Consider the following 22,574-nt stretch of genomic DNA (forward strand, 5'->3'; position numbering starts at 1 on the left):
GCAATTAAAATACTATTGTATTTTTCAGCGCCAGCCAAGATAATTTTTCTTACATTTGTACTATCTTCTCTGTACTACATTTTTAATTGGCAATGGAATGGAGATATAATGGTTACACATTCTGTTATTAAGCACCCCTCTCCCACATCGCTATTTCTATTATTCTATTATTATTTCTATTTCTGTTATTTCTATTATCCTACCTTAAGATAAGTAGAGGTGAATACTGTGAAAGTAAAATAGACTAAGGATAGACAACTGGATTTTCGTTTTTATCATTAATGGGGCACCTGGCTGCCCCAGTCCATAGAGCATGTGACTCTTGATCTCAGAATCATGAGTTCAAGCCCCATTTGGGTTTAGAGATTACTAAAAATATAAATAAATAAAATTTTGTCAGTATTATTTGAATGACTTACTTCAAATTAAGCAGTCATCCTAATAAAGCAATACTATAAACATAGTAAGGTAAAAGTGCTAAAATGAAAATTATAAAGTTGTTTTAACATAATATCAAGGAGAGTGGGGGTGCCTGGGAGGCTCAGTCAATTGAGCACCTGATGCTTGATTTTGGCTTGGGTCACGATCCCAAGGTTGTGGGATCGAGCCCTGAGTTGGAGCCAGCTTTGGACTCTCCCTCTCTCTCCTCCCCTGCTTGTGCTCTCTCTCCCTCTCCCTCTCTCTCTCTCTCTGATTCTCTAAAATAAATAAATAAATAAATAAATAAATAAATAAATTCAAGGGAGAAGGAGAGGAATTTTCCTTAAAATTTTAGGTAGCCCTTATTCATTTCAATATTACTTTAATATGTGCAATTAGTTTTGAATCTTAACAGTTTTAGGTGTCAGTATTTAAAAATAAGTTGTTTTTTTCTTTAATGTCCTCATCTAGTTTCAATTCTTGGATATATTACACGAGATTGAGTAAAAACATTGCTGGCAAAATATGCATTATTACTCTTTTAATATTTTTTGATATGTAAGTCAGTCTGTCCTACTCCACCATTATACAGATCTGTAAGGGAGAGGTGATAATAATTTTTAAAGTATGTATTTTGAGACAGAAATGGTTAATGGAAGTGGTTGAAATGATATAAGGAACACAATATTTTATATTTTTAAGGTGATACCGGACCAATGGTAGCTGCGACTTTGAAACTCGGAATTGCGATCTTAAATGGTGGGAACTCTACAGTGCAGCAGGTAAGGTCTTGAAGCCGTCTACAGAATGTACTCTTCAAACACTGGGACCCTCTCACCATCCCACTGAATTATTTTAGTCATCCTAAAGAAATATTGGTTATAAAATTTTTCATTTCTGTGTTTTAAAAAATGCCTTTATTTTATGGCCATCGGTCCCAGGATTCCAACATGCCAGTAGCACCCTGCCATGCGGGGCACTGACTCTCTTGAGAAGTCCTGTCATACAGTGTCATCATGTGCAACCTACATTTCATGTGAATTAGCATAAAACGGTTTGTTTTAATAGTGGGGAGAGGGGAGTTAATATTCTTACCTCAGGAGCCTAGTTTGGTATCATCTTCCATAGTGTTATACATCTTACAAGTTGATTCTCAGGATTTTGTTGTATATTTGGTGAGAAGCCTACTCCTCCATTAACATGTAAACAGAATGCACTGTTTAGAATTTTTTTAAGTTGTAATTCTAGTCCCCCAGGGCATGGAAAAAATCTCTTCCTCGCCAAGTTTTATAACTATGTCCTGTTAAGAAATCAGACATGATCTGGGCTGAATTTTATTAATTTCAATCATTACAACCAAGAATATAATCTCTATATCCACCTGAAGGCCAAGATATGTGAGTTTGTTAGATTAAGAATGTTTGAATGATTTAAAAACTCTCAGACCATCACAGGTTTATGTTAACAGTCATTACATTTTCGGACTGGAGGAGTACATAGACCTAATGTCAGTTGGGGTGCTTAACTCCCTGTTTTTAATGCCTCTGACATCTTAGTGAAGCCTCTGGACTCTTTTGATGTGACGTTTTTAAATCACAAGGTAAAATTGCAAGGTTTCTTAGAGAAACCACATATACTGAAATGTGGTTTTAAGAATATATAAACACAGTTTCAGTAAATTCATGTGTGCTTCTTTATGAACTCATTAAATGAAAGATCTAGTACTTGGTCTAATTACTGAGAAGAAATGGTTCATCTAAGTGATGGAATATGAAGATCTCTGGAATTTCTATTGGTGACCCCATCAGAATTACTGCTAATCTGACCTGTGATTCTTGCTCAGATTAATAGTTGAACAGAAAGCTAAGTTTTCATCACAACTTAGTGAAAATTATGGTGTCTTTTCTTCCCCCATCCAATTTACAGATGTCCTGTTTTCATTTCCATAGCAAATCACTATGATGCAAAAAAAAAAAAGGAAAACTAAAGAAAACCTAATCTCTCCATAATATTTAGCAAAAAATAACTCTCCTTGCTTTATATTTTACTTTAGAAGTTCTTAATGATGTAGTATTTACATTCAGAAATCCCTGGAATCAGAAGTAGCCATGAGAAATCACGTAATATATACACTTACTGTCTATACAGGTCTTCTTTTTTTTTTGTCTGTAAACTTTCAGGTACATATTCCACCACCTCCCTTTAATTCTCTGAGCTACATTTCTTATGTTTAAAAAATTCCAGGAATTAATAAATGTTTCATGTTTTATTAGACCGGTAAGTTATCATACTCCCCAGAAAATGGCCAGATGTTTTTGTATACCTATTCATATGCATATACCGGTATGTATGTGTATGTGTGCGCGTGTGTGCGTGTGTGCACCGTATTTACATATTTACCAGCTTTTAGTCAATTTTGGGTGGAAAAAATGACTACCAAAATTTTGACTGTTTAGCTCAGTCACGTTTAGACAACACTGATAATAGGAATTATTCACCTCTATTCAAGATTCAGAGAAGAACACTATCTTTATTTTCTTAAAACTTTGGGGTGCCTTCTATTATTTTATCATCTTGCATCTACTTCTTGTTTGAAACTTTCAACACACTTCATCCACATTCAAAATAGCTGTCTCATTATAGTATTTAATAGGTTAAGGGACACCTAGATGGCTCAGTAGTTAAGCATCCGACTTCGGCTCAGGTCATGATCTCAGTGCTCATGGGTTCAAGCCCTGCATCAGGCTCTGTGCTGACAGCTCAGAGCCTGGACCCTGCTTCAGATTCTGTGTCTCCCTTTCTTCCCTGCCTCTACTCATGCTCTGTCTCTCAAAAGTAAATAAATGTTTAAAAAAAAAAGTTAGGAAGGTGGAGCCATGCACTGCTTTAGCATGTTTTACATTTGTGTTTCGTCACAACTCTGAGCACAGAGACTAGACATCATTCTGACAACAGAGAAGAAACATTTAATGGTCAGATGATTCCTACCATTACTTGGGTTTAGAGACCATGAAAATGGAAACTAATTTTTTGTCTTATAGATATAGGTCTATAATAGACAAATAATGTCTTTTAGACATTAGCACATGGTAGTCACACCATATGGATCATAAAGCCCTTTAAGGAACTCAGCTTTTGTATGGGAATCTCCGATTAGCATCCTGGTGGGCCTTCTTCCCAGTAAACTTGAACTAAGTATCTGAATCTTCAGATCCTTAAATATTGACCAGAAGAGTTGAGAGTATTATTCCCTGTGGATATTTATGGTGCTCATGGTTATCTAAAGCAGCTCTCTTGTTTCAAGCCACCTTCATATACTGTCATCATTGATTGCAAGCCACCTTTATATACTGTACTGCCCACATGGATTCCAAGCCACTTGTATAAACTGCCAGCACTGAAGTGTGCAGCCATCTTGTTTTGACGGGGCTGGTCACTGTGTCGTGGTAAAGATGGCAGTCATTTTTGTACGCATTTTTTTAAATATCTTTATCCCAGAACAAAATGCATGCTTTTGATGTTTCTTGCTTAACAAATTCTAAGCGCTGTGTTCAGTGGCCATCTGGTTTATATATTTCTCTTAGAAAATGCTTGACTACCTCAAGGAGAAAAAGGATGTGGGTTTCTTTCAAAGCCTTGCTGGCCTGATGCAGTCATGCAGGTAAGCACACCCTTCCTTGTTTTAGGTCCACTAAGTGATTGTGTCTTTCAAGCTGTTTGTTTAATGTTTTTGATGGTAAAGTTACTACACAGAGCATTTTTAAATGATTCAGTACACATTAAAGTGGGACAGTTGACGGTGTCTTCATTCCTGCCTTGTTGTTAGGTGTTACTAATGTCGTAATTACTAACTTACTCAATGTTAGTAATGCCTTTTAATAGTCTTCCCTATTCTTAAATAGGAACCTTGAAGAATTAATGTATATGCTGCACACTCAAAAATGAACAGTGTATGCATTTTAAAAGAGAAAAAGGAAAATTCTAATTAGTTTTCTTTGGGAAGCTTGTAGACCGCTTCTCATTTTCCCTAAACAAATGATCCTTAACCTAATTTATGATCATCATTTTCTATTTTTCACAGTATTTAAAATCACTAAGCACTTGACAAAGGAATCTGAAAGATACTTTTGTAATAAGCTATTCCTGCTGGAAAGACATTATTATTATAATTCTATTTCTGTGTGTCTGCTAACATTGTAATGTACTCCCAAAGCCAAAACCCATTAATGCCTTATGTATGCCTCTCCCACGGATCATTTCAGTGCAGGCCCTAGGGAGGAACTGGGCTGCTCCTGGGAAAGTATGGTTAGTAGACATTGAATTGGGGCACATCTTCAGGGTATGTTACTATTTGGTTCATATTTCATGATATAGGACTTGTACACACTTGCTCCTGAAGAAAGAAAATTTTCTATTAGTCCTCTAAGTGATTTTCTCCCTGCTATTATAGTGTCCTCGACCTAAATGCCTTTGAGCGGCAGAACAAAGCTGAAGGACTTGGAATGGTCACTGAAGAAGGATCAGGTATCGATCACTTAAACTAAAAGGGTCACCTGTCCCCACTCCTCCCTTTCATGAAATAAGTCAGTTACCAATTACCTTTTCAAAATAGAGAGTTGCAGGGTTATTTTTACATGGCCAAAATGCTTATATGTTCACAGTTGGACACTCACTCAAATCATACCCCAAACTCAACCTTCCCATTAATGGTTGACCGTTAAATCCTTTTTATTACAGACCTACCATAAGTGGCCTTTCCCCTAGTTACTAGTAGACTAAGACCAGGATCCCTTACGAGAGAATCGTCTGTGAAATTATAAAGCATATGGATGAACCAAATTAGAGAATGTTGGACTTTTTTTTTTTTTTGGCTACTTTTGCAAACTGCCAAACTTGCAGACTCCTCAGTCTTCTTAGGATAGTGATGCTTTGAGATCGGACCACTATATGGACAGTCTCCTCCCTTTAGCACAGATGTCTTTCTATCTCATACATCCCTGTGTCTTTGCAAGTCCAAATTTGATGAAAGAAATTAATGAGCAATTCTTAATGTTAAAATAATTCTGATCATTTAATTTACATGCACACAAATATAATGACTCACATAACCTTAGACTTTTTCTCTGTAAATAGATGTGTGTATAAAGTAGAAAATTTAGCCCACACTACATTTAAAGCAGAAATAACTATTGCTGCACATTAATTTTTATATTAGGAAAAAAATCTTCAATATTTTTTGTCTCAATTTGTTTTTGTTCTTTTGTGTTTGATTTTTTTTCTAATTAATTTAGTTTCACTGAGGCCCTGTGTGTTGATCTGTTTTTGTTTGTTTGTTCTAGTTTGAAGTGGATATCTTATCAACACATTAGTTTTGGCACATCAGATCTTTGATAAAACTAATCTTGTTGCACAAACTAAATTTTATTCCAGCTGCTATTTGCAGTTGACTTACCTTTCTGTGATATTTTAGAACTAACTAATCTTTCTAATTATTTCTGTATAGTTTTTTTTTTCACTTTAGTTAAAAGGATTAGCTGCATATTTCTTACTGTTTTTTTAAAATTATCATTGATAGGGGCGCCTGGGTGGCTCAGTTGGGTAAGCATCCGACTTTGGCTCAGGTCATGATCTCACAGTTCGTGAGTTCAAGCCCCACATCAGGCTCTGTGCTGACAGCTCAGAGCTTGGAGCCTGCTTGGGATTCTGTGTCTCTCTCTCTCTGCCCCTCCTCCACTTGCACTCTGTCTCTGTCTCTCAAAAATAAATAAAAATTGAAAAAAATTTTAAAAATTATCATTTATACATATTCTAATGCTGCTGCTACTCTACAGCTCCTGTGTGCTTTTATTTTCTGCTTGACATTTGAATGTATAGGTTCTACCATCCAGAATTAGTCCTACAGCTACCTCATTATGCTAGCTACTTTTAAGAAATTTGCCAGCAGCACTGTAAACTTACTTAAATTTTCTGAAATGAATATCCAGCCAAATCTCTTCATGGCTAAGGTTTATGTCAACAGTTACAACACTGGCCTGAGGACCCCATCCAGAGACCTCAGAGCCCCTGCAAATATCAGGGCTCATTACCTGCCTGCCTCGGAGGTCTCCAGGAAGCCCTGGGCATTTCCCTTGAGCTGTAAAGTGTCTAAAATGGGTGAACTCTGTCCAAAGTCAGACTTCTTGTCTCGGAACTAGAAAGCAATTTCATTTTTCCCTGAAGTTATTACCTAACATTCCAGAGGCTCTGAACACAATTCCGTTAGGCATTCGTTGCCCTTGTTCATATCCGCGCAGGAATAGTGGCCATGCAGGGTTAGCTTACAGGGTCTCCTATCCTTTGTCAGCCAGCTATGTACTGGAATAACATTCGTGAGTCCCTAATCAGAAACAGCTTGATGAGAATCAACGTTCTGATGCGAGAACTAGTCCCATCTCTCAGGGGGTTAATTTGATCTGTTTAGTTTTTTGCAGCACACACAAATAATTGCCCAAACTGATTAACACATTTTCTGTTGTATTTCCTTATAAACAGCAAGGCAAAAACAACATCTCAACTTATTTTTCCCCATTTCCTTTTCTTTCATCTGTAAATGTACTCTCCTTTCCTCAGCCATCACACATGAGCGTGGTAATTATTATAAATGATCTGCCTTTTATTTACTTGCTCCTTCATTTGTTGTTAGCTTTGTGTACAGTCTTGACAGTGACAGTTTTTTGTGCGTTTTTTTTTCCTTTGGTAGACTGTTGAACGAATCCATTATTTAATTGCTATCATTATGCATCCTTTCATTTATAGAACTTATATACCAAGCTTTCCTTTTTCTTTCTTTCCATGAGGATGTTCAGTTGTGAACATATTAGACATAAAGGGGCAAGAAGCGTTTAAGTTATGTTTTTTTGGTTTGTTCTGTTCTGTTTCGTTCATTAAAAAAAACTCTGATAGACCCAGTGTTTGCAACTGTCGTGTAAACGAATGAAACATAGATGTGTGCGGTAGTCTCTCCGTGGCGTTTCTGTCTTGGACATACTGTGGCTTTATGGCTGCACCAAGGGGTGCATGGGAAATCAGTGGTAATCCGGGGGCTGTGACCTGCTGAGCCTCCTCTTGGCCAGTGGGCTCTGCCATTTCCCTTCCAATTATTGAGAGATCTACAGAGGTTTTTTTCTGTCACTTTGAAAACATCACACATTAAAAACCTTCCTAACACAAAAACTGTTTTTCATCCTTGAGACTGAATTTGGAGAAACAATAGCAAACTAATAACAAAGATGGCATTGGCATTTCAAAGTCGTTTCTAAAAGACATTATATGCAATGGTAATAAACGAGGGATGAGATTTTTGAAGAGTACCTAGGACACCAGCACAGCTTCAGAGATTAAATCGTGCTTCCTGAATATACACTCTTGCCTTAATCAAGATGCCTGTTAGAACACACAATGACAATTCATTCACTCTATGAATAATTATACTATTTCCCAGATTAAGAACACCTATAGCAACCCTATCTTTTGGCATATTTTAAGAATTTCTGTTACATGCCCGTTTTTTTTTTGATTAAGACTCTACAAGAGGTAAGAAAAGTTTGTACCCTGATAGGAGAGGGAAAATCAATCATCACTCCCAGAATTCATAGAGAAGGCTGAAAACTCCCAATCTGTTAGTGATGTTAAAGCCTCAGACCCAAGCAGTGTAAACTTAGCACTGAGAAAATGATCTGATGATCTAAATCTCCATCCCAACCACCTAAAACTCTTCCTGATGATGATAAAATGACCATAAATTTTATAACCATGGAAAATGTATAACTTAAATGCAACTTTTTGATATGGATGACCACCAGTAAGGTATTATCCCCATTTTATAGGTAAGGAGACTGAGGGATGGAAAAGCTACATGGTTTGTCCAGGATCACACAGTGAAGTGGCAGAGTCAAGACTGAAATGCAGGCCACCTGCCTCCCACTATTAACCAATTTCATGAGCCAATCCCTTACCCCCATCTTTTAATACCTTCTGGGGGCTTATTTTATGTTCACCATATCGGCTTGGGTGGCATTTTTTGCTTCTTTACTTATTGCTTAAGATCACTTTGGAACTCTCATGGTTATATATGATATTCCCAAATCAGTATTGAGATACTATTAGGAAATATGTGCCTTTTTAAGGTTTATATGTAAAGATTTCAGACTATTCACTTACTATTTTTTCCTTTTTCCTACCATTGTTAACTGCCATGTAACTTTGCCAGTATTTCTGTCCCTTCTTACTAAATTTCCCTCTTTCCTTCAATAGCCTGGGTTTCCCACTTGTTTTAAAAAAAAAAAAAAAAAGGAGTTTTCTTTGCACTGTGTTTAGTTAGATTTGTGATGTGCTCGGTGTTGTCTTTTCTGTATAATTTTTTAGTCATGTGTTTTCTTTTAACATATAATGAAGTTCAAAACCAAAAACCTAGAAGAATATTTAAAATTTCATTCCATCTTTGAATTTTTGTTTTTTTGTCAGAACCATTTAACCTCATTACTAAGTCATTATGAGCTTGAAAGTGCAATTTTCTTTTTTCCAACTTCTTCTTGGGACGTTGTAGAAGATACTTTATTTTATTTTTTGAACATTTTGCAGCAGTCCTGGATTTCATTAGCAAGATGAAATTTTGAAGCTGATACAATCCTCAAATTTTTTTTAATTTTTAAACATTTTATATAAAACAACAACTAAAAATTCACCTTTCTAAACTTCTGTCTGTATTTGGCAATGCACTGAATTGAGGTTCTTATTCAATATATTTATGCTGACCTCATCAAGTTTATATGAAAATGCAGCAAAAGAGTTAATTGTTAATCAAAATATAATTAACACAATCTGTAAACATTGGCTATCCTGATTTTTTATTAGTATTTAGTACTTAATTATTTATTGGCTATCTCCCACCCCAGATTTGCAGTCTGACCCAGGTGTAGGTCAGCGTAGCCCTCAATTCTGACTACACTGCTATTCCTGTGGGTCAACTTTCTTTCCAAGAAGAGCCTGTGATATTAGTTCATGGAACCAAATAGATTTTCCTACCATCCTCATATGGTTTTTTAAACATTGACACACTGATTGAAGTTTGAGTGGCTATTATGTGCTAGACATTGTCCTAGGCATTGGAGTTCTTTATGGACCCAGTGTTATATAGACAGACTTGTAAACAAATAACTTCAAAACCCACGAGCTGTGTGTATGAGTGAACTGAGTTGAAGTACTTGGCTGACAGGCTGATGGGTTAAGTTTCACAGCAGAAGCAACCTATGGCCCGAAGTAGGCATTTACCTGGTAGATGAGGAAGGTGCTGGATATTCCAGTGGAACAGAATTGCATATGAAAAGCTTAAGGTACAAAGCATGATGAAGAACATGACTGACCTAGTGTGGTTGAAGAGACATGAACAGACCAGATGGTGGAAAGATAGTTTGTGGGAGGCTGTGAAAGGCCTTTTGTGCCATGACAAGAAATTTGTGCTTTCTTTCCGAGGCCATGAAGAGCCACTACGTAACGCTTCAGTAGTCTTGTGTGTTGTGTGATGGGCCAACTGGCACTAAGTCCTAACATACATTGTACGAGCCAGTAACATTAAAACAAACAGATTTCTCATTTCTCAGTGATGCTAATATGCTAACTAAACACTGAGTCCTCTAAAAATAGTGAAGAGCACAATTTCCTTCATGGAAGTTGGGGAGCTCTGTGGTTATGTTTGATAGTAGATTGAGGGGATTTTTCAGAGTAGATTTTTCACAATTACTATTAAAGGAGTCCTTCTTTTTCTTGGGAGAGTATTATAATGGATTGCCTACAACTGTTGTCATAGAAGTATATAAGATGGGCATTACAGTCTGAAGGAAGGGAGATAGTTAGGATGTTGGTTAATAGACTGGGTGAAGAACAGTAAGGAGTTCAGTGAGAGTAATGGGAGCTGAAAGGCATTAAGAAGTTATAAGAGAAATAATATGCAAATTACATTTGAAAGCAAGGGATGTTTTCCTTCATAACTAACATGTACTTTAATTCTGTTATTCATAGGACATACCTAATTTATTAGGTATTGTCTTCGGGTTAGAAATAGGAATGCATTTTATGCACTCATGTTAAATTGAGTACGTGGAATATGTAGATTATTTATCACACCTGCGACCCACTGAAAGTCTTTATTTTAGAAACCTCGGTCTTTTGAACTGATGACTTCCTATCATTGAAATTTCACTATTATTACGTTTGTGCTTTGCATGTTTCAAAGCAGTCGTACTTGTTTGAGCCAATTTTATTCTCCCAACAACCCTATGGAAGTAAGGGGGTGAGGAGATTGTTAATTACCATATCAAAATGATGAAACAAAGGCTCAGAAAGGTGAATTGACTTTCCCAAAGCCACATATCTAGAAAATGGTTTTCTTTGGGTTCTATAATTGATAAAAAAACAAGTAGGAGTTCACATTTGAACCAACATATAGTACATGTAGTCGAAGATTATTAGCCAAAAAGCTGATCAGTTACTGATGTGAACTTTGTGATTCAGAAAGAGCTTTTGGTATTGAAATGACCTTTTTATTGGCTACCTTTTCCATTAGACTATGAACTTCTTTGGGTTAGCACTTGTGTTTATTAGTCTTTATATGCCCAAGATCTCACAAGATGCCTACCATGTAGGAGACACTTAATGAATGTTCATCAAAGTTTATTGGACTCAAATTTACGAGTTAATAGCTAGAGGACCTCAGGGGTGCCTGGGTGGCTCAGTTGGTTAAGCGTCTGACTTCGGCTCAGGTCATGATCTCACGGTTCGTGGGTTCGAGCCCCATGTCAGGCTCTGTGCTGACAGCCAGCTCGGAGCCTGTTTCGGATTCTGTGTCTCCCTCTCTCTCTGACCCTCCCCTGTTCATGCTATCATTCTCTCTCTCAGAAATAAATAAAACATTTGAAAAAAGAAAACAGCTAGAGGACCTCAGTCAGGCTACTTAATTTCTCAATTATTTACTGAACCAGAAAATGGGATTCATGTCACCTGATTCATAGGATTATTGTAAACATGAAATGATAAGAAAATACATCTAGCACAATGCCTAGCACACTGTAGTCACTAACTAAATGTTAATTATGAATCCATTTTAAAAATTGTAGCTTTTTTTGGTTGAATAGTAGTATAATTTAAGCAGTCATTCAAACCATTTAAGCAGTGACATTAAAATTACCTACATGGAACCAAATATCTGACTTTTCACTATTTAAAAATATTTTTAGCCTTAATTTTTCCATTTTACCATTATATAAAATGGGTGTTTGAGTCCTCTAAAGATCAATGAGTAGAACTTTTTCTTCCACAGCAGGGGAAGGAGGAAAATACTCTTGAGTTCCACATAACAAGCTTTTATAGGGAGTTCTTTGATGCAACCAGCATTGTATTTCAGGCCACCTATCCCTTTAGCTTTCCATTACTGGAGATATTGCCATGAAAAGACACAACAAAGAGGATCTTAGTCTTCTGATCTATTTATCCTAATTCAATTGTTTTTATATATTTACTAGGTATTTCATTTATTGCCTTCATTTTATTAATAATTATTGATAATTTTTTAGCAATTAATAACAATTAAACCCAGCTTTGTCTCAAGATAAGGCCATAAACATTGAGCTAAGACCATGAGTGTTTTAGGTAATCAATGAAAATAAACTCTTAAGCAAACATTATATACTTTTCTATTAATTAAATAAACCAATTGTGAGTAGAACAGTGGCCTTTAAAAGTGTCTTAACTTGATTAGATTTTTAAAATAGGAATTAATTTTACTGGTGTCTTGAACAAATAAAGTCTACTAATATTGTTTCCAAGTGAAATGGAGGTTTTTGAGACTCTTTTGATCCATTAAAATTAAGATCGCTTTTTGGAAACAGAAACACTTTTAATAAATATGTTCAAATGAATACATTCATCACCTAAGCATGTGGTTCCCATCTTTATTTAGTGTTGTTGCTACTGCTACTAATAATATTGACCTTTCCACAATTTCTAAATATGGTCACATAAATTATGAAGAGCTAGTGAGGTAGACAGTGCCTTGTTTTATAGATGAGAAAACTAAGGCACAAAGAACTATCTCATCATCAGCAACAATATTGAAATAACTGTCCCTTTATTAAAGTATTAGAAGTCATTAGCCCCTTATAATTAAAAATTAAGCCCAAGGAATGTCCTTAACAGTATTCACATTTGACCATCATGCAGCTATTGCAAACAATATTTTAAGAACGGCAGAGCACTTTCAACGACATTTTGCTCCATTTCGTTATTCGTTATTAATCTTACTTTCCATCTTGCAATGGAATTTTTTTTGCATACATCCCAAAATAGACCGTTGATCCTGTACCTTTGCAGACATAAAGCCATCATCCATCTCTGTTACTGTACCACTTACATGCAGCATGGGGAATGGCAGCATTTTAACCAGATAGTGATGTGTTCATTAAGCAATAGCACCCCAGTTTATACCTTGTTATCCCCTGATGGTAAAGGAAGTCTTGACCTGCCCCCTCCTAAGCCCCTTCCCTATTGTTCTGCTGTGTGCAGTGTGTCTTTATGTAAGTAAAGTTACTTGTATGTGTTGTGGTATAACAGTCGAGAAAATGCTGTGCATGCCGACTATAAATAAAGCTTTAATGTTATAAATCAGTGTGCATTGTTTAGGGCATTTTTAGGAACACTGGTAATCTGTGTGATATTTATTTCTTTGTTAACTTTTCTGAATACTTTCTCTCAAGGGTTTCTTATTCCACTTTGAGTATGTGAACATTGAAAATACATGGTTTATTGATACGCTTTTCTAGAGTAAAGCATTTCAGATGGGCTTGCAAGGAAAAATAAGTCTGTGTAATTCATAATATTTTGATTTAAATATCATTTTAAAGACTCTTCTGATTCAAGTAGTTCAATGGAAAGATACCAAGTATCATAAGTGAAGAGTTTAGTTTATTAGCCTAAACTGTTCTCCCTTTCTTTCCTATCCCGTCATAAAAGGAGACACTGAGGAAAATGGGCTTATCAGCCATATACTGAGATTCAAAGCAGTGTGCACCTACACTTGAACTTGCCACACAACTGATCTGAATGCATGGTGATTTTAGTTTGGTCACCAAATATCATATCTTACAGGGAAACCAGTACAGTGATTTTATGTACTTTTTTTAATGTTTATATTAGTTTTCAAAATGGTTTTGCTTCCTAACCCTCCCATTATATGAAGCCTCTCACTTTGAAAGTCACAGACTGCAGACTGGTAAGTCCATCAGCTCTCTGTCATTATAATCATTCATAATTTTAGTTAAAGTAAACACATGGTCATTGCATAGTTTTCTTTCTCGGCCCAAAGTATTTCCAGTCTGAAAAGTTATTCTCATTTTTTTTAAATACATAAGTACATTCATTCACTTGCCAAACAACATTTTTTGTGTCATTTTGATTTCTAAGCAACACATTTAGATGGCAGTGCATACACTCATAATGTTGAAAATTTTTCCACTGACACTCGATACTTTCAAAATCAACTTTCATCCGTGTGGTGCTGTTTTTTGTTTGTTTCTTTGTGTTTTTGCTTTCAAAGTAACTTGTGATCAAAATACCTTTTGATTGAAATGTAGGTAAAATGTCTGAACCCTCTTCTGAGGTGTTTGTCCCTCAAATGTATTTGTTTTTAATAATGCTGAGTAACTTCTATGGCTATGAGCTAGCCTTTGTTTCACCTTTTGGTTAGGTTGACCCATAGGGCATGAGCCACCAAAGTCTTTCTTTTGGTCTGGTATGTAGAATTAGGTCTCTTTGCCAGTTTCCTCCTTTCTGAAAGTAAAGTTACAACCAATGACCTGCCTATCAGATTTCTGAATTTTTTACTTTTTGAGATCTATAGGCAAGCTAATGAGATAGCTAATTGAAATGAATCAAACATTTTCTGGTCATTTAAACTTTTTACAAGACCCTTTAATTATTCATTAAATAGAAGAAGCTCTGGGACCTGTTTTATATATGCATGGAATGCCTTTGCATTGAATCATTTGGTGATACTCTTGGAGCAAAGTCGATTTCACTTTGGCGTTTGTAAGAGATGTGGAGATCATTCCTAGACACACTTTACCAAAAAAAAAAAAAAAGAAAAGAAAATGAAAAGAAAAGAAAGAAAGAAAAGTTTAAATCTTCAGGTTGTTTCTAAAATGTTGCCAAACCCATGCTGCTACTTTTAACAGAGAGAAATCTGAGTTTTAAGATTCAAATGTTCTTTTCTGACAAAGAAAAAGTGCATCTATCTGCCAAGCGCATGATCATATGAGCTTCAGATAGAATAGTGGCTATGATTTGTGACTGTTTTTGGTTCAGAAGGATGCTAGATCCACATGCAAGTTTTCTGGAGGTGGCGATAGAATGGGAGGGACCGGCAAGGGTCGTTGATCATGTCTGATCCCTCTGGATTTTCTGCAGGGGAAAAGGTTCTCCAGGATGACGAGTTTACTTGTGACCTCTTCCGCTTCCTGCAGCTGCTCTGTGAGGGACACAACTCAGGTTTGTGAGACCCCAGACTCTGTGATGGTTCCAAGGAGGATGCGTTTTGAAACCAGTAGTGACAGGGGCCTGCTCGTTCCAATTACGCTTCATCCCTGAGTCAGCAAACATTCTGGACTATTCCTCAGAGTGCTCCATATACACTGTGACATTTTATGCATTGCATCCCTACTTTCAAGGTCCTTTGCTAGCCACCCCACTTAATTCCCACCATTTGTTCTTCTGTTAGAAAAGACAGGTGGAAGACGATACGGATTAGATGGATGTCTACAGGGAGCTGTGTGGCTTTATTCCTTCCTACCCCTTCTCGTTAACTGGGGAATCTACTTCATAGTATTACTTAGCATGACGTATTTCCCTTTGTTGTGTATGTAACAAGCTCTCTCCCAGACTTGTGCATCTGTGAAGGCAGGAACTGTATCTTAATTTTAACTTTGTTTCCCCAGCACACAGGAACAAATGATTACTGAATGCATAGTTTAATTGCTCCATCCTAAAGGATGGAACTCCTTCCAGGGATGCCCAGAGCTCTAGGGCTAGGAATTAGGAAACAGACGTCAGCGACCACTTTGACAGAAATTGGCTATTGATGTTCTGTGATGCACCGAGATGTTTTGGGGGTGCTCCCATAAAGCACTGCTCTTAGCCACTGCGATGTTGCTGGAGACATCATTTGCTTTTGGAGTTATTCAGATAACTCATTAAGAACTTTTGACTCAGCTTCAGTAACTTCTTTTGCTCTTATGTAGATTTTCAAAATTATCTGAGAACTCAGACTGGCAATAACACTACTGTCAACATCATCATCTCTACTGTAGACTACCTCCTGAGAGTCCAGGTATGTTGGCCTAGTAACGAATGAAGGGAGTTGGTGAGTTGACATAATGTGGCAAAATTATTAAACCGACATGTTTAATGTGTCGTGATGGATGACCAGACAGAATTTTTTGAGATTTTTCATCTTTGATCACAGTCTTTCACTGAGTTTTAGGGTGAAACCACCTCTGTTGCCTTTGCCTCCAATCCTGGCTCCTACTTGGCTCATGATTTTCTTTCTATAAGTGGGAATTTCCACCCCCCCCAAATGTTTTTTGCTTGATGGCACTTTAAATTCATTTCATTTTGGAAAGTACTTATATACTCTGGTCCTTCTTCTAAAATTGATAGAGAAATTGGGAAGACTGTTTGAAATGTTTTTAAGAATGAGAAAGAAAGGCTTTTAAAATACCCACAGTGTACTTAAATTTGACAAGTAGTCCTTTTCAGCTGTCCCAACACTTGAATTAAATTTAAAATCCAGCTTAACACTCCATCAGGTAAAAGTCTTTGTGATATTGTAGTAATCTTTCACCTGTTGATGAAACTGAATCTGAAGGTGTAGGCCTCCTAGGTAATGAGAGGTCCATACAACTTTTATTTCCCTCATCTTATTTATAAGAGTAGCCAGATATAGTACTTTAAAACCTGCACATTCAAACTTCCAAGTTTCTCCCTAAATCTTTTGAGTATGTAAAAGCACAACCTTTTATTTAACCAAGAGCTTCCATATTTGAAGCAAATACAAGAAATATTGCTGAAAACATATTTGCGATTTTTTAAATCATATCTTAAAATCCAAATGCAGTTTACATGCTAGACTAAATTGTATTATTCCTGGGTTGCCTGCCTGGCTCAGTTGGTTAAGCATCCAACTTCGGCTCAGGTCATGATCTCATGGTTGTGATTTCGAGCCCCACATCGGGCTTTCTGCTGTCAGCTCAGAGCCCACTTCGGATCCTCTGTCCCCCCCACCCCCTTTCTGCCTCTCCCCTACTGGTTCTCAGAATAAAAAAATAAGTTGTATTATTCCTTTAGCCAACTAAGATTCCTTCCAAATATAAGTTATTATTGAAACCATCCTGTTCAGAAAGATTGATCTTGTTTAGATGTTTGTTTATATTTGTCATTGTCTGAGTTTATAAGTAGTCCAACCAGTTCCTTGAAGTGCATTTAGAAGAGCAACGAACATTTTGGAGTTGAGGAAATGTTAATGAGCTAGGTCAGATATCTGTAACCCCCAAAACATCCAAGACTTGTCTAATGTTTGTGCTTACATAAAATGACATAAAATTAATTTAGCTTTGCTCAGTGGATAAATATGCATTCATCTTATGACTCCTTATGTCTGTGAAACTCAAAGTCATCAGTGACAGGGAGTCATTTTTAAAACTAAATTTTCTACTTTCTATCTCCAGTTGTTATTTCTGTCTCGGGAAAAGGTTGCCACATTCACTGTTTAGGAAAATCTTTGAGAATAGTATTTACTTCACAGATATTTTTGTTTTATTCCAAATCTTGTTATTTAAAATGATTTCCTATTATAGAGTTCAAAGCCAGACAGGTCAGTGGTAGCTTTAGAATGTGTCTTAATCCTGTCATCCCTCTTTTCCAGGAGTCCATTAGCGATTTCTATTGGTATTACTCTGGGAAAGATGTTATTGATGAACAAGGACAGCGGAATTTCTCCAAAGCAATTCAAGTAGCAAAACAGGTCTTTAACACACTCACAGAGTATATTCAGGTAAACATTTAAATATTTCTGTGTTTGAAGAAAAAAAATAGTCTACTGGTTACCATTGAATTCCATGAAAAAAATGCCAAATGCCAATTTTCCTGCCATCATCCACATTTGCTATTGACCTTTCACATAGATACTTAAGCAATGACTATGATTAAATATCAGACTGAGGTGTGAATTTCTATGTCATGAACTTGCTTTACCATTCGGCAGATTGAGTTATTATTAACTCCTTTCAGGGGTGAACCAGGATGGTGGCTCTATTGTGTCTCTAGGGCCTGGTATATATTAAGCACTCAATAAATACTAAAGAAGAGAGGGAGAAAGGACAGAGCAATAAACTACTCTTTATTGTATTCCACAAAAATGAGGAAGGGGTTTCAAAGAAACTTTATATAAAAGAGAATAGTGTTTAAGACTTTATTATGGAAGGAGCCCAAATGTCCATCATCAGACAAATAGATGAAGAAGATGTGATATATACCACAAATACTGCTCAGTGATGAAAAAAACAGAAATCTTGCCATTTGCAACAATATAGATGGAACTAGAGTGTATTATGCTAAGCAAAATAAGTCAATCAGAGAAAGACAGATATATGATTTCACTCATGTGGAATTTGAGAAACACAACAGGTAAACATAGGGGAAGGTAAAATAAGATAAAAACAGAGAGGGAGACAAACCATAAGAGACTTTTAAATACAGAGAACAAACTGAGGGTTTTTGGAAGCGGGGAGTGTTTGAAGGGATGGGTTAAATGGGTGATAGGCATTAAGGGGGGTGCTTTTTGGAAAGAACACTGGGTATCATATTTAAGAGATGAATCACTGGGTTCTACTCTTAAAGTCAAGACTACACTGTATAACTAACTTGAATTTTTAAAAAAAGAAAAAATAAATAAACCATTCAAAAAACCAACAACTTCATTTTAGTACATATGGATGTGTGAAGGCACGTACACACATGCACATAAAATCATATAATAATGTATGTTACAGGTAAAATTGCAATAACCATGAAGGAAATGCCTTTTTTAAAACATCAATTTGTTTTATGTTCTTCTTGGGCTAAACTTCTAGTCTTGACCTGCAGATGTTTAAAAGGTTTTATAAAACTTTTTTTTTTTTTATTTTCAACCAGGGAAAACTTTGTTATTTCCTAGGGGGCAGTCAGTCATCTTTCCTTTCAGTTTTCTGTCGTCATGGCCAATTTTACTCGGAATCAGTCAGTCTGTTTGAAGTGCCATGTGCCGAGGATAAAGCGGGAGGAAGAAACTTAGTTTGTTTCATTAGACTAAACATAATCTTGTGGCAGAAAGAAGTTAAGTAAAAATGACAGATGGTACCCCAGAGCCTTGCGTAGCTACCAGTGTTTACAGGATAACTGAGCACATGAACACGGGTGGCCAAATGAAGCCAACCGAGGGTAGATGCTGTAGAGGTGGGGGAGCGTGACCCATCCCTCTGCCTGGCTCATTCTCTCCTCTGTGTTCATACCTTGGAAGCTCCTCATTCTCTTTTTTTTTTTTTTTTTTTTTTTTTTTTTTTTTTTTTTTNACAGAGCCTAACGCGGGGCTCGAACCCACCAACCGTGAGATCATGACCTGAGCTGAAGTTAGACGCTTAACCAATTGAGCCACCCAGGCGCCCCAAGGTCCTCATGTTCTATATTCTCTCCCTGCACAGAGGAGAAGATCCTTATTTCTTAGCCAACACTTGATAATTCTGATAAATTTTCTTTAAATCAAATAGAAGCAAAATTTTAATTTTTTAAATGTTTATTTCATTTTTTGAGAGAGAAGGAGAGAGAGATACAGAATCTAAAGCAGGCTCCAGGCTCTGAGCTGTCAGCATAGAGCCTGATGCAGGGCTTGAACTCACTAACTGCGAGATCTTGACCTGAGCTGAAGTTAGATGCTTAACCGACTGAGTCACCCAGGCGCCCCCAAAATCTGTTTCAGCCTCTCACATTCCCATTCCCTTGTCTTCACTGGCTTCCACTGTTGCCTTCTATTCTCATCCACACCTAGGAAGTTATCAATGCAACATTCCATGTGAATTCTCTTGGTTAAAATAAAGTTATCTGATAACACAAGCAAGCCAGAGAATTTTATAGAAAGCTAGTAAAATGGTTCCTAAATAACATATGAAACTTAAATGCCTTTGAGGTAGAGAATGAGCATTTCCTGGTTTCTAATATAGGTGAGATTCCTGAATTTATATAAAACAAGAAGAATCTGTTAACCTCTCAGTATGTGCAAAACTATTTTTTTAATCTAGCTAGACTTGACAGAACATTAAGTTCGTTTCAGGCATAAAACATAATAATTCGATATCTATATATATTGCAAAATGATCACTGCAGTAAGCCTTGTTAACATCTGGCACCATGCACAGTTAGAGAGTTTCTTTCCTTATGTGGAGAAAATGTAAGATTTACTCTCATAGCAACTTTGAGATGTGTAATACAGCATTGTTAACTATTGTCACCACATTGGATCTTACATTCCCTAGACTTACTTGTTTTGTAACTGAAGGTTTCTATCTTTTGGCTCCCTGCACCCATTTCATGTCCCCCACCACTACCTCTGTCAACTAGCAGTCTGTTCTGTGTATTTTTGAGCATGTTCTTTTGTTTATTTTCACATTCTACATGTAAGTGAGATCATACATGAATTGTCTTTCTCTGTCTGACCTATTTCCCTTATCCCAGTGCCCTCAAAGTCCATCCATGGGGCAAATGGCAGGTTTCTTTTTTATGGCTGAATAATATTCCATTATGTGTGTCTGTGTATGTGTGTGTATCTTATGTCACATTCTTTCTCCATTCATCCATCAGTAGGCACTTAGGTTGTTTCCATATCTTGGCTATTATTAATAATGCTACAGTGAACATAGGATTGCATGTGTCTTTTGGAATTAGTGTTTTCATTTTTGTCAGGTAAATACCCAAAAGTTGGGGTGCCTGGGTGGCTCAGTCGGTTAAGTGTCCGACTTCGGCTCAGGTCAGCCTGCTTGAGATTCTCTCTCACCCTTCTTTCTCTCTGCCCTTACCCTCCTTGTGCTCTCTCTCTCAAAATGAGTAAATAAGCTCAAAAAAATTTTTTTTAAATGATGAAAATGGGCATTCTTGATTTATTCCTTTTCTTAGAAGAAAAGCTTTCTGCTTCTCACCATCAGATATGATATTAGCTGGGAGTTTGTCATATATGGTCTTTGTTATGTTAAGGTACATTTCCTTCTATACCCACTTTGTTGAGAATTTTTATCATAAGTGGATGTTGAATTCTGTCAGATACTTTTTCTGCATCTGTTCAGATGATCATATGATTTTTATCCTTCATGTTATTAATGTGGTATATCACATTGATTTACAGATGTTCAACCATCCCTTGCATCCCTGGAATAAATCCTTCTGCATCATTTTCAATGCATTGTTGACTTCAAATTGCTAAAATTTGTTGAGGACCTTTGCATCTGTGTTCATCATTGATATTGGCCTGTGATTTTCTTTCCTTGCTGTGTCCCTATATGGTTATGTTTTCAGGGTAATACGAGCCTCATAAAATGATTTTGGAAGTGTTCCTTCCCCTTCTATTTTTTTGGAAGAGTTTCAGAAAAATTAGTATTAATCCTTCTTTGAATATTTGGTAGAATTTATCAGGGAAGTTTTCAAATAACTGATTGAATCTCCTTATTGTTAATGTATCTATTCATATTTTATATTTTTTCATGATTTAGTCTTGCAAGGCTGTTTCTGTAGCCATTTTATCCATTTCTTCTAGGTTGTCTGCTTTGTTGGAGAATAATTGTTCATAGTAGGCTCATTATCTTTTATATTTCTGTAGTATCAGTTATAACATCTTCTCTTTCATTTCTAATTTTATTCATTTGAGTCTTCTCTCTTTTCTTCTTAGTAAGTCTAGCTAAAGGCTTGTCAATTTTGTATATCTTTTCAAAGAACTAGTTATTGGTTCCATTGATCTTTTTTATTGTCTGTTTAGTCTCTATTTCATTTCTTTCTGCTCTGATCTTTGTTATTTCCTTCTACTAACTCTGGGCTTCAGTTGTTTTATTTTTCATTCAACGAGGTATAAAGTTTGGTTGTTTATTTGAGATTTTTCTTGTCTTGAAGTAGGCATTTATCACTGTAAACATCCCCCTTAGATCTACTTTTTCTAGAGGCACCTGGGTGGCTTAGTCAAGCATTTGACTCTTGATTTTGGCTTAGGTCGTGATCTCATGGTTGTGAGATCGATCCCTGTGTTGGGTTCTGTGCTGACAGTGTGAAGCCTACTTGGGATTCTCTTTCTCACTCTCTCTCTCTCTGCCCCTCTCCTGCTTGCGATCTCTCTGTCTCTCTTAAAATAAATAAATAAACTTAAAAAAAAGAACTGCTTTTTCTGCACTCCACAATTTTTGTTATTACCTATTACTATTTTCATTTTTCTCAAGATATTTTTAAATTCATCTCTTGATTTATTCATTGAATCACTGGTTTTTCAGAAGCATGTTGTTTAATCTCTACATATTTATGAATTTTCCAGTTCTCTTCTTGTAATCAGTTTCTCATTTCATATCATTGTGGTCAGGAAAATATGCTTGTTATGATTTCAGTCTAAAGTCTTCTTAAATTTGTTAAGACTTGTTTTGTGACCTAACATGATCTATCCTGGAGAATTCCATGCAAAAAATACATATATACTCTGTTCCTTTTGGAGAGAATTTTTGGTATATATCTGTTATGTTCATCTGTTTTAATGTGTTGTTTAAAGCTGGTGGTTCCTTATGGATTTTCTATATGGATAATCTACTAATGTAAGTGTGATATTAAAGTTCCCTCCTATTATTGTACTCATGTCTATTTCTTTACTTAAATCTGTTATTATTTGCTCTATATATTTATCTTTATCTATGTTGGGTGCATAAGTACTTACACATATTATATCCCCTTGTTGAATTGACCCCTTTATCATTATATAGTGACCTCTGCACCCACAGAACTGGGTGAGTTCCACTGCT

At 36.3% G+C, this 22,574-nt stretch overlaps 1 protein-coding gene across 1 annotated transcript in view; it reads left to right on the forward strand.

Annotated features, from left to right (window-relative positions):
• RYR2 (ryanodine receptor 2) overlaps positions 1-22,574 on the forward strand; it is a 674,490-nt gene that overhangs the window by 601,067 nt on the left and 50,849 nt on the right. Inside the window, exons 85-91 of the mRNA XM_077751737.1 lie at positions 1,123-1,202; positions 4,005-4,081; positions 4,871-4,944; positions 13,688-13,720; positions 14,914-14,994; positions 15,744-15,832; positions 17,426-17,554. Coding sequence (XP_077607863.1) covers positions 1,123-1,202; positions 4,005-4,081; positions 4,871-4,944; positions 13,688-13,720; positions 14,914-14,994; positions 15,744-15,832; positions 17,426-17,554 — 563 coding nt within the window. The remainder of the gene's footprint in view (positions 1-1,122; positions 1,203-4,004; positions 4,082-4,870; positions 4,945-13,687; positions 13,721-14,913; positions 14,995-15,743; positions 15,833-17,425; positions 17,555-22,574) is intronic.

The sequence above is a fragment of the Crocuta crocuta genome, unplaced genomic scaffold, assembly GCF_008692635.1.
Source record: "Crocuta crocuta isolate KB4526 unplaced genomic scaffold, BGI_CrCroc_1.0 scaffold59-1, whole genome shotgun sequence".
NCBI classification, from domain to species: domain Eukaryota; kingdom Metazoa; phylum Chordata; class Mammalia; order Carnivora; family Hyaenidae; genus Crocuta; species Crocuta crocuta.